The sequence below is a fragment of the Centruroides vittatus genome, unplaced genomic scaffold (assembly GCF_030686945.1).
Source record: "Centruroides vittatus isolate TY-2023 unplaced genomic scaffold, ASM3068694v2 contig_89, whole genome shotgun sequence".
Classification (NCBI taxonomy): domain Eukaryota; kingdom Metazoa; phylum Arthropoda; class Arachnida; order Scorpiones; family Buthidae; genus Centruroides; species Centruroides vittatus.
Window position 1 is genome coordinate 1671998 of NW_027122580.1, and position 13653 is coordinate 1685650.

General features: G+C 33.8%; 2 protein-coding genes across 2 annotated transcripts in view; one reads left to right on the forward strand and one right to left on the reverse strand.

Moving 5' to 3' along the window:
- Positions 1–2942, reverse strand: part of LOC136983809 (threonylcarbamoyladenosine tRNA methylthiotransferase) — a 45613-nt gene extending 42671 nt beyond the window's left edge. The window contains exon 1 of the mRNA XM_067280667.1: positions 2814–2942. The gene's annotated coding sequence lies outside the window, so the exon portion shown is untranslated. The remainder of the gene's footprint in view (positions 1–2813) is intronic.
- Positions 2943–9377: 6435 nt separating this feature from the next.
- Positions 9378–10625, forward strand: LOC136983838 (U24-ctenitoxin-Pn1a-like). Its single transcript, XM_067280710.1, has 5 exons — positions 9378–9462; positions 9532–9580; positions 9829–9886; positions 10139–10357; positions 10427–10625. The coding sequence occupies exons 2-5, from the start codon at positions 9557–9559 to the stop codon at positions 10561–10563; spliced, it is 438 nt and encodes a 145-aa protein (XP_067136811.1). The 5' UTR covers positions 9378–9462; positions 9532–9556; the 3' UTR covers positions 10564–10625.
- Positions 10626–13653: the final 3028 nt, after the last annotated feature.

Sequence of the window (13653 nt, forward strand, 5' to 3'; positions counted from 1 at the left end):
GTTAGATGTACTATACAGGAAGTCTAAGAAGTTTGTGAAATCTAGTTAATACCATTTTAAAAGACTAAAATACTGCATTTGGCATTCTAAAATACTGCATACTGCAAATACTGCTAACATTCAAGCAACAAACTACAATAACAAAAATTTAAAGATAACTAGTGTGAATACTTTATAGACAAATGGTGCATTTCCTAGTAAAGCCATTTAAAGCCACTTTGTTAAAAGACAGTTAAGCTATTTTCACTTTAAGTTAACTGCAGTAGTGCCAGTGCAGTGAGGTTCAAAAGCACCAAAGACAGAAGTTAAGACAGCTGCTACTATAAATAATACAAATACAGTAATACTCGGTTTTCGTCGGTTTCGTCGATTTTTTCGTGAAAAATTTGTCTCGGTTTACGTCGGTCGTCTCAGATTTCGCAGAACATACTCACAAAACTTCCCGCTAATTTTGCAAAAACATAGGGCAACCCGGGCGTTTTCCCGCTCGGCACGTCGTCGTTTCTTGTCGCGCGAGCATTACCACGCACGTCTAGTCAAACAATTCCATCCCTTTCCTTTGTAATTCTTTACAAATTGGATTATAACAGAGGAAATACATGAAAATTTTTGAACAAAAAATAATAAAATGAGAAAAATTTTGAATTTATTTTAAGATAGAGTTCTAGAAAAGTCTTAAAGACCAACATAATATATTTTAGAATTCAATAAACTGTAATAATGCACACATTTCTTACACACACAAAAAAGTAATACAGCTTTGAGAATGTATCTTTTATATTGTAACAAATGATGACAATTAGTTTAACCCTAGATAACTAATCATTTGTCCACGCGACGACGCACCTCCGCTCGAAAGTGAAGTTCACAAACTTCCCTGTGCCCTTTACCGGTCATTTTTTTTCTACCTTAATAACTTGAATAAACAGTGCAGTGTGTGATGCAATTGTGTTCTCACGTCAATTAGAAATTGACTTACGGCCATCCTTGTTGTCCGCTCGACGAAAGTTTAGTTACTACGTAACTTTGTTGCAAAGGTATGTATGTACATTACATTTATTTTTATTGTTTTATAGGTTGATACAGAATGTTTTTTTTTATATTCAGGATAAATTATATGTATTTGAATATATGTCTAATGAAATAATTGAAGACTGGCGATATAATGTGTACTTTTGATACAATAATCGTCTTTTTCTCGTTTTTGTTATATATATTTTTATTACTTTCATATCCTATATTTTTTATTTTTAGATGGATTTGAGGAGACAAGAGGAGCAGATAAGGCAATGGATTAATTCAGAAACAGAAGACAAGTATGGGGAGGAATCTGACAAATCATTTTCAGGAAATTGAGGATAATTTAAAGAAGGAAATACACTGGCACACTAGCAGCGAATCCGATTCTCCGAGTAGCTCCTTGGAGTCTGACGACGATTGCATATGATCTACTAAGAGGCAAAGAATTCAAATAATAAAATCATAAACACGCGATACGAGAATGGAGAGAGCGACACGACTTCCAATCATCGCAGGATCGCCATTTCGGTTAATGTTACTTATGGCAGCGAACATGGCGGCCGTTCCCACCGTTCGTGCTCCCGACGGACCTCCCGGAGGGGAGCCGCCGGCAGGCCACCACGTGCTGAACGTCACTAGTTATTGATTTACGGTAGTTCTCGAACAAAGTAAAAAAAAAAAGGGGAAACGTCTACTAAAGGCAATTTTAACGGCAAGCGACGCGACTCCCTATCATCACACGATCGCTGGAAAAAGTATGATAACTTTATTATTTTTCGTCTCCGGTCCAAAAGTAGGGTATCGTCGAACTCGTCTCGGTCTCCCGAGTTCAGATATATACTCAAAAACCCGAAATTCCATAGGTGGTAATCTATAGTATCCCCCCAAAAAATCTGATGTCTCGGCAAGATTTCTTTATGAAGATGGGAGACCAACTCATGGAGCCCTGGCTACAACAGCAGATACAGACGACGAATTTGAGGCGTGATATCAAACAAGTGATACAAAATATTCTAAGTGATGTGCCCAGTGTAGAAGCTCCTACTCATTCTACATCGAATCCGCATAAAATATGCTATTTACGTCCATCGAAAGCTCGATGAATGACAAAACACGGTTGCATGAAGTGCAAGAATGCAATTTGCGGCCCCCATAATGTAAACATAAGTAGCAACTGTGTGTAATTTTATTTTCTAAATATTTTGTACTCTATTTTTATTAAACAATTTTTTTGATATTAACGTTTTTTAATGCGTAGTCCGCTCGACGAATGTGTAGTTATAATGTAACTGAGAATTAAGTTTAGTTATCTAGGGTTAAAATATACACAACCGTCTTTTCGGCGCCATGTTAGAGATACGAATGACGTCACCAAATGCACTACCACAATTAATTCGACGATCGATATACATTTATCATTCCTTTAAATTAATACATATTTATCACACGCCGAGAAAGTGGCACGAGGAAAGCAATCGTTTCCGATCTCAAACGTGGCGGTGAAATGAAGGTAGAATAAGTTCGAGATCGTATCATAGCGCCATCTTATGTTACGAAAGAACATTATTTTTCGAATAGTTGTTATTTTTAATCTAAACATCGTTAGCGACCGAGATTATTTATATATTTACTTTTATACTTACACGATCTTCGCAAATCTTAGGTTAGGCTAATCGCCTTTAAATCGACACTCGACATAATATAATCAAATATAAAATACTATTTATAGTTTTAAAGGCATAAAATAAAAAATACCACAATAAACAATAAATGTTTAGTTTTTATATAATTACCTGGTAGGAAATATGTTTAAAACGTAAATCCAATCAAAATATTAATTTAAAAAATGTTTTACAATCGCATCATCAGATTATTTTACGAATACTTTCGTCGCCATAAGCGACACATGTCGTTAAACGCCATCTGCGTAGTCAATATTTATTTTTTATTTCAATAGAGTAAGAAATTTAATACTTACAATTTTAAGTTATTTTAAAATATTAACTTTAATTATACATAAAATAATATATAATATATTTAATTTTTTTCTTTCGAAAGAAAAAATATATTATATACTGTATTAGCAAAAGGTATCCAGCTAAAACAAGAGCTAAAACTTCATATTAACAAATAGACATAGACATATCTAGATGTAATTTGACCCGCTGATTCGATTGGTATTAAGAAAATTTACTTACGATCAACCGTTTAAAAGTAACGAACGAATTTTTTTATTTCCGGCTTAAGAACGACTTTATTAAGAAACACACAAACACCCATCGATATTAAGAAAACGAATTACTTTAATTCACCATAATACATTCCATCCGCCAGAAAAAGCCTCGTTAAAAATGCTAAAATGGCGCGTTAAGGCGCGTTAAGGCGCGAACATGCGTTGTGACGAGGACTCCACTAAACATAGTAAATGTTCTGCAATATCACAAAGTTTATTTAAAATATTTCAACATTTATATTTTAGTTTTATATCACAAATATACAAAATAAATATATGTCGCTCTGAAAAACGTCCAAACAGCAGCACTTATTTGCTGCTTTAAAGATTAGAAGTTATTGTTCTGAATTGTAAAAAACCATCGCACCCAAAAGTGAATCCAATTGAATATTCGCATAAGAATTATTAAAATTTTAATCTATTAATTAACGTTTCACAAACAATCCACATTTAAATAGAAGTTATCTATACATAATCTAAGTTTACAAAGAAGGTTTCGAATTTTTTTTTTTTTTTTTTTTTTGCAATAACTTTTTAAATTACAAATAACACAACCACTATCTTATTATATTAAATCTCATATAATATCGTCGAATAATTAATCTTCAGTTTTCTTCACAATAATATCTGCAATAGAATATAGCACTCGATCCTTGGTAGGTATCGAAAAAATAGGAATTACACTGAGCACGTGTATTTATAAAATTTAACTGTCATATGATTTGCGCAAACCAATACTTTATTTTTATTTTATTTTGTTTTTTTTTTTTTTGTAACTCTTTCCGCCCTGTGGGCACTAAGAGAGCCTCTTATAGCAAGCCCATTATGGGTTCGGCCAGGCCCACAATGGGGCGCCGGATGGTGAGGGACCGGGAACGACATATCTAGATGCACCACCCCCCGAAAAATTCCTGGGGATTTTTCGATGGGTAAGCATTTAGTATGGGATAATATGGGGCCAGAGATACACGAATTGCTGAAGAAGGGATTAGGAAAGATCTGAAATTAAGGTTTGTGTTAGGAAAAGGGGGATATAATTTTTTACATTCCTCGAATCTTCTGACCCCATCATATGGAGCGCTTAAAGTTTCGCTGCACTGTTGTAAATGCATTTGTTGGCAAAAACGACGTAATTCGTAAATGTCCTTTTTGTCCGATAGATGAAATGTATTATGGTAAATGAAAGTAATGCATTTTATTAATGTAAATGAATGCAAACTTTTTAAAATAAAATAGGTTTTAAACGGAACAAATATACTGTTTACAAATACAAAATTGTCGGTAACGCCTAAACGGTTGATGGTAATTTCATATTTAATTTTTTTGAACCAAATAATTTTTATAGGATTCATTACGAGTCATCATCTTATTCGCGTTTTTCATGAACTATAGAGGGCGCTGCATTTTTTACAAAATGGCTACTTCATCTGGGTCGCTTGTAACTAGTATTGTAAAATTAATCATATATTATTGTCCGATATAATGATATATGCTGCTTGTAGCTGTTTATCGAGAAATTTTATAGTAGAACAATTATTGCTAGCGGGACACGTCTTTATGTGGTATCAAGTGAGAGATCGTTCTATACATATTTGTGCCCTTTGTGTTAAGAGCATCAGCTTCGACATTGTCCTATCAGGACTGGATTTACAAGTAAAAAGCTATTTAAATTGTTGCTTAGGGCTTCGACTTTCAAGAAGCTTCAAATATTTGTAAAAAAAATTAAAGTCGAATTTTGTAATAAACATTTTTTACGAAGCAACAATATATGCTTTACTTTTTATTTTGTGTAGTATTTCATTAATTTTTTTTCTAAGAATTAACAAGGTCTTTTTTTTAAAAAAAATTGATAAAACGAATTTTAAAAAAGATTTTTAATGGAATGAGTATAAAAATTTAATTAAATTCAGTTATAAAACAAGACTAGTGAAACCTCATCTTTTTCTTCCAATATCAGTATAAATTAGAGACATAATCTGATTTAATTCTTTTCTTTTTATGATTGATTCTAAAATTGTGAAGGGTTGGTAAGGGGACTTAGAGTTCAGCTTAGGGCTTCGAAATGCTTAAATCCGATCCTTTGTCCCACACAAAATTACTGGCATTTTAACTTTAAGAAAATATCTTTTAAAATTGACAGCATAACTTGTTCATGTAAAGATGGACAATCGGGAAACCGCCAATTATTAACAGTAATCCACTCTCAGAATTCGGAGAAGCTCAAATATAACCGACCGATTTCCGAATAATCATCTGTTTTTCGTATGGGAATAGACGAAAACTTACATTAGGCTCCCGTAAGTCTTTGAAATTGTAATTTGGAACGCAACAGAAAGCTTTGCTTTTTCTATTCATCTTTACTGCTGATAATACACAAGAGTTAAGCAAACGACCCAGATAGAATAGTTTTGTTTTTAAACACCAGAGGGCGAGCATCCGGTGAAAAATGCGAATTGGTATGAGACTACGTAAATTCTAATTAATACGGTAATTTCAAGTTTTTAAAATAAATGATCACTTAATACCACATATATTTTCTCACAATTTACATTTAATGCATACCATTTATCTTTCAACCTTGTTTTTATTCTTTACATATTTGTAAATCTTTATTTGGATTATAACAGAGGGAATACGTGAACATTTTTGAACAATAAATAATAGAATAAATTCAAAATTTCTCTCACTTTAAGATGGAATCCTAGTAAAGTTTCAAAGACTAACATAATATATTTTAGATTTCGATCTAAGTTCTGTAATAAAACACGAACTTCTAACGTGCGTGCGACGTGCATAAAAGATACACGGAATTTAGAAGTTATCTTTTATTTTATAACGAATGACACTATTAATTTTAAACTCATCCGATCAGAGATACGAATGACGCCACCAATGCACTACCACAATTAATTCGACGATCGATATACATTTATCATTCCTTTAAATTAATACATCTTTATCACACGCCGAGAAAGTGGCACGAGCAAAGCAATCGTTTCCGATCACAAACGTGGCGGTGAAATGACGGTAGAATAAGTTCGAGATCGTATCATAGTGCCATCTTATGTTACGAAAGAAAATTATTTTTCGAATAGTTGTTATTTTTAATCTAAAGCCCGATCTATCATTTCTTGGGTGACTATTGTAATTTCTTCCCGAACGACACGTTCAAACTATTTAATTATTTGTTTTTTTGGGCTACTTGAAACAAAATCTTTGTTTCAAGTAGCCCAAAAAGATAATCGCAGGGAGCATCGTCAGGACTGTTTGGCAACCATTGTGAGGGTTTATAAATGCAATTTTACTTTCATATAGGAATAGAATTGTAGCCTTTGACATACGTGAAATCAGAGAGTCCTAATGAAATATAAAGTTTTCGTCCGGAAACAGTCTCCTGGCATCCGACCAGAAGAAAGGACGAAGGATCTTCCCGATGTTGTCTTTTGATGATACTTTTGCCTCAGGTTCCACAAAATTTAGCTTCGTTGTTCTTTCCGCCGAAATCTCGGTCCAAACCATAACCTTTTGCGGATGAGATGCCGAAGTTGATGGTGGTGCTTCGGAACGATTTGGCTTTTGTTAATGTAACAGACTCTTGCCTCCAGATTTGGTGAAATAGAGCCGAGCTTCGTCAGTTGTCGTAAACTTTTGCCACCTATTTTTCTTCGGCGTGTGGTAGAATGGCCACGACCTGCAGTATCTCTCTTGGACGAATGCATTGGAAAGTTGGTGGCATACAGGTTTCTCGACAGTTTAAGGCCCATTTTCTTCGGATTACTATTGGTTACTTGTTGACTAACGCCAAACCTTCGTCCCATTTCTGATTGCGTTGATGGTTCTTCATACTGGCTGTAGTCTTCGCTTTCTGTAATGTCGCCTTCGATAGGATACATTTTCGACCACCGCTTCTTTGCTTTGATCCGTGTCTGAATGCTCTCTGCTTACCACTTTTAATGTTTGAAATCTATCCAATGGAATTGCATTGTCCATTAGTTCTTTATTTCTTCTGAATTTGTGTGAAGGATCACCCAGGTTCTAAAAGAGTCCTAATTATCCTAACTGTTTCATCGTTTATTTTTACATTTACTATTTTGACCTACATAACTGATTTGGACACACGCACTCGTTACACTTTCTACTATTGAAACGTCACTCAAATCCTTACGCTAATAACTTTTATTACTGTATAACATTCACTTAAAAGTGTTGACTGGTTTTTTGTAGACCTGTCAAAACGAAAGTAATAGAATAACGTGTTTTAAATAGTTTTATTTACACAACATATACAACTGCGAACTTTTACACGAAATCTCGTCTCGGCCCAGCGAAAAATCTTTATAAATTTAAAATACTCAAATTATTTGATTATTTTTAAAAACTCGTGGAACATTTTCATTTAGTTCGAGTACAAGTCCATATAAAGAGTTCACTGATCAACGAAAAGCGATATTTATAAAAGTACAAAATGAAGACATTTTTTACTTCCGACCGGAACTCGGTGTGGGACTGTTCTTAGTAGTTTCCAGTTCAGAACTAGAACGACTCCGAACTGCCCACTTCTAATATATATACTTAAATCCACGAGGGCCTGTACGAAAGGCCCTTCGAGTGCCCGTAAGTGGAAATAAAAAAACAATAACATTGCGATCGGCCGAATAATCCTAAACTATTGGTAGAGCGCCATTTTGCAACGAACTAAACAGAAAAATTAGTTTTAAAAAATTGAAAATACTAATTTATATAACATATTAATTTTTGAACGATTTATTAAGTGATAATACATAAATATTGATTAATTCGAATGATGATGATATGATTTATAGTCGCCATTTTGCATATTCGGGTACGAAATGGCGAGTGATGAAATCCGTTTTTTTTTAAATAAATAAGATTTACTTATGATTTAAGAAATGAATTTGTTAAATAAATTTATTATTAAATACGTAATACATAACGATAGAAATTTTTCTGAAAATATAATGCAAGTTAAAATAAACTTTCATTATATTTTCCGTTTTGTGAATTGTAATGAAATTCGCCACTTGCATCTTACAATTTTTATCTAACTTGCATAATTACTTTTGATTATTTTAAAAACGTTTATCGTAGCTAAACATTTCCTTTTATTATCAAATATTTTAATGATTAGTTATAAAAACATAATGAAAAATTCTAACAAAATTTTACTCGCACGTGTACAGTTGCGATAAAATATTTTTTCCATCCATTTTTATCGAACATTTTGATAAAATAATAGTCAAAACATTTTTCCATCTTATAGACACGAAGAGGCCATTCTTTATAAATCATATTTATGTGGTCTGGCGATGGAAGCGGCCAGACGGGGAGGACACGGCCCGACATATCCGGATCAGACGTGACAAATTCTGGAGTGTTTTCCTCGGATTCTATCCCGGCAAGCCGACACCCGAACCGCTTCGGGCATCCGGCTGACGGTAAAAAATGTTCAAATATTTCAACGAGTTGCTCAACTTTTTCGGCAACATTTACTGGCGCCATCTGTCATCATATTTTACTAAAAAACTTTTTATATTTTTAACTATTATAAAATGGCGAAAAGCTTAATTTTCAGGGTAGGGATGGGTTTTATAAAAACAATTGTAAACGCTGATAACGAGTAAAATCGTCGTTAAGTCCGACCCTACCAAAGATACACGCGATACCCTTTATCTCCGTACCTCCTCGACCTTAAATCATAAAAATTTAATAGCATCGATCTCCTTAAATAAACAAACCTCCCTGCAAAACTTCAGAAATTTTCGACAAAAAGCACGACGGGGAGAAAAAACTCGTGGCCCCACACACAGACACTAGCATCCACACACACAGAAATTTCTCCCGAATTTTGTTGCATTTCTCGACGTTTCAAGAAGTTCTAAGTCCAAAAATGTAATAATCGGGAGGGTCATTTTTTGCCGGATCGCCATATTTTCCCTCTGTATAACAGCCGGGAAAGCAAAAACTAAAATAAAACTGCAGAATCATGTTTTTTTTTTCAATTTAGTCATAATAAATGAATGTATATCTATCTTTATTTATTATCTCGTTCAAGGATACATAAGTGAACACGAACACATGCACAATTATCTAGGCCCGATAATTTCTCGATAACGAGTATTCTATATAAAACGTAGATAAACGTAGTTATATAGACATACAGTATAATAAGATAATATTATTTGTTAGTTGTGAGTATTTTACAAGTAAAATCAATAAAATTTTATTTCAATTTTTTAAACTTTTTAAACATTTTGCAGTGAAATTTTGCGTATCGATTCTACGATGAAATTTCTGACAGTTATTTTCGTAAGTTTTATAATGATAAAAAGAAATTATATAGTGTGGTCCAAAAGTCTTAACCGGTGAATGGCTGGAAGAAGATATAATTTAATTTGTTGGGGTTACATTATCTGCCGAAGAATAATAATAATTTCATTTTGAATAAGACAGTCATTTAATTTTTCAACGGTTTAATGGACTTTTGGGCCATCTATGTATATTTTATACTAAATTTATAAATGAGTTAAAATATATAGTTTATTTGTGTTTGACAGTTTATTTTATTTACTGTTGCACTTACTGTTGCCGATGAAGAACCCGAAGAACCCGAAGGTAAGTGTATACATTTAATTTACGTAAGCGTAGTTATTTTATAAATTATTTTTACATTGTATATGAGAAGGCCGGATTTATCGATAAACTAAACGAGGTAAGATCGGGGCCTCACTCTATCAGAACACAGTTTAGCGCCTAGCGCCTATATTTGGTAGAGGACGAAGGACCTGTTGTACGTAACGGCTTTAAATCCGGCTCTTAATATAAATCTGTAGGCCTACGATATTATATATAATTATTTTCGATAAGGAATATGTGCCGAAGCACGAAGGAAATCTTCGGCGAACGATGCAAAGGTGAAAATTGTTTACGAATGCGAAGACGACGACACTTTCGTGGGTCTTCAATGTTACCAACATTCGAAATTCTGCGCGTGTTACAGTCGTGACGGTCAAGCTATTTCTACCGCTTCCACTAAACTAAGAAGATGCGAATGTATGCGCGAAGCCGATATTCAGATTTCAAAAGGTAAAATGAAACTTGAATATAAATATTTTTATTGATAATGATGCTTATAAACGATGATATTAATTGCAGAAGATGAAACGTACGTACCAACCTGCGAAGAAGACGGATCTTATTTTCCGAAACAATGTGATGCTGACAAATGTTGGTGCGTTAATTCGCACGGAGAAAAAATTAGCGAACCTACAACTGGCGATATAGAATGTTAAATGGATATTCTAATTTACACGTTTAATTTTTTGGAAGTTTCAATAAATGTAATTTAATTTGATTTGATTGAATTGTAATTACAGTAGAGCATCGATTATCCGACTTAATTGGAGACTGGGGTTGGTCGAATAACTGAAAAGTCGGATAACCGAAAAGTATGAAAAAATACATTATTAGTATAGTGTATTAAGCCTGGTTTAAATACTAGCCTCCCTTTCACGGTCGGCCAGTGCTGCCAGCTAAAACATGCAAAAATTTAACAAAAATAATATTAAAGTAGCCGAGACATAACCAAATATTGTAGCGCCACATCACTAGCGGACATTTGAATTTGCCAACTAGAACGCGGTCGGTTAACCGATAAGTCGGTTAATCGGGGGTCGGATAACGATGCTCTATTGTATTTCTAATGCCTTACAATTCCAATGTGAGAAAGTATAGTCAAAATCAATAAGTATTCGGCAATGTAAGAGCTTCTACTCTCGGGCTAAATTACTTATTATTTGTTTTTATGAGGCGCATCAACACAACTTTCTAACGATTCTCGAAATCGTTAGAAAGGCCGTGACAAACTCCGCGATTTCTCGCCCCGGAGACGTGTCTCGGAGCGACAAAAACCCGTGGACACACGAAGAGACAAGTTGCCAGATTCATACGATCGACATTTCTACCTGGAAATTGTAGATTTTCGCTAACGGTGCAAAATTATGTAGGCCCTATCTTTGGATACCTTGTGATATTCTTTAATAGTGTAAATTGGTCATTAAGATTGAATTAATGAAATTGAACGTCGTGTCCTATGAACCGTCGATCGACGACTATCCTCCATTTTTATTTTTGTGTCGTAAACAAGAGTTGTACTCACGTGACAAATCTAGCGCGCTGATTGGTTACAGCGAGCGTCGGTAGACTTTTTGTTTCCCAAAAGTTAAAGCGATATGACTTCTCGACAACTGCTCGAGAAACAGGTTTTTCTATCTCCCGCACAAAAATCTACGTGTCACGGCCGTAAGTGATCTCGAGTCTAGTCGTGCGCCTCATAAAAAAATATAATTATTATCATTTTCTATCTTTGAAAATTTAAGATCATACTAGAAAACTATGTTAATTTCACACTGATCGATGAAAGTTTTCAAGAACAAAATTATTACTGCGAACACTTTAGGATAGTTAACTGAAGGCTCTAGGGACCCGGGATCGAATCTGGATGGCGAGGAATGCCAAGGATTTTTTCACGAGAGAAAAATCCCAGATATGTCAGCCAAGACTACGATGGTGGAGTTGGCAGAACCCACGATGGCCTGTAAAAAAGGCCTTCTTAGTTTTCACAGGGTAGAAAGAATTTTAAAAAAAATACAATAAATATCATATTTGACAATACATAATGATGCGCAATCGCTATTAGTAAGATTGCTTAAAATACCAAATTATAATAAAATGTAGTAATATATATATTACTATGTTTTCCTTAATCTAGTATATATGTTACCGGCAAAACCGGATTTTACGCCAAACTAGTTTTGCCTAGGCCAAACTAGTTTGGCATAAGCGTGTCAGGCCAAACTAGTTTAGAATTATTATTCGAGTATATTAATGGTTAAATATATTAATAATTAAAATAAATTAAAAGGCAATTAATTAGATAAACAATATTTATTCAAACATAGTCTATTTAATTATAAAAAACGGGGTTAATGTTATCCTAGGTATCGAAGGTGGAGGCTCGTCTCTGATTCCAGCAATCAGAAGACAGGGAACAGTGAGGAAGCGCGTTCCAACCTAACCTAACCTATTCTAATAAATTACCATAATTATTACCAACCAAATTATTAGAATAGGTTAGGTTAGAACGTGCGTCCCTACTGTTCCCCGTCTTCTGATCGCTGGAATCGGAGACGAGCCGCCACCTTCGATACCTAGGATAACATTAACCAAAAACGGTATTGATTAGAAGTCACACAACACTTGTACAAAACTATAAAATAAAAATAAGCTAACCAGTACTTATCGGTTTGTATTCTTTTTTAAATTAAGCCATGCACTTTTAAAGGTAATTAACTTTCGAAAATATTTTCAAAAATTCAAACGAAATAATAAAAATAACTTGTAAAATCAAACTAAAATTAAAAATGAAGTTATTTGTGTTTTATGATGAACTTAAATTAACCATAAATATACTTGAATAATAATTCTAAACTAGTTTGGCCCGACACGATTACGCCAAACTAGTTTGGCGTAAAATCGAGTTTTGCCGGTAACATATATACTAGACAGTCCTGGATAGTGTGAAATACGTATATAGATTTTATATATGTACAAAAATACAATATATATATTGTTGTATGACATTCTACAGGCATGCAGTCAGAAAAACCATAACTATGTAGATAGTTCAATGGACGTTGTCAATATAATGGATGTTGTTAATCGTACTCAGTTGAGCATTCAGATTTAAATAAACATAATGCTTACATAACTGCAAAGTATAAAGAATTTTATCTGAATTTGACTTTTCGAGCTTCCTTAAAATTAGAAATGTGGCTCTTTATTATAAAAGTCAAAGTTATTTGTTTTAAAAGAATTTCCTATTTTGTATTTAGATCTAAGTACAGTACTTTCAATGTTTCTAGATGTTTTCTTTTAAAATTTATAGTATGTGGCCGTATGAATTCAGATGTTTTACCTTTCATCCAGATATTCTTTTCACAGAATTCGTAATAGCACGTAACCCAGAGCCGTAACTAGGGTATGGCCAACGTGGCTCTCGCCATAGGCGCCAATTTAATAAAGGCGCCAACGAGAAGGAATAATATGTATTCGAAATTAATAACACAAAAAAATTCTATAATTATATTTATATAGTATTTATTATCTATAATTTCTACGAACATATATTTCAGAAATAAACCACCATTTTTATTTTTATTCTTGGCCATAGGTGTCCAAAATCCTAGTACTGACGTAACCTATGAGATCCAGATGTTTTTATTTCATTCAACTGGAGTTGCCAACATTGAAAATTACACCGGCTCGTCATTATTGCGCACGTCCTATATTAGTCGAGTTCAAATTGCTCGTCGGCATTTGGG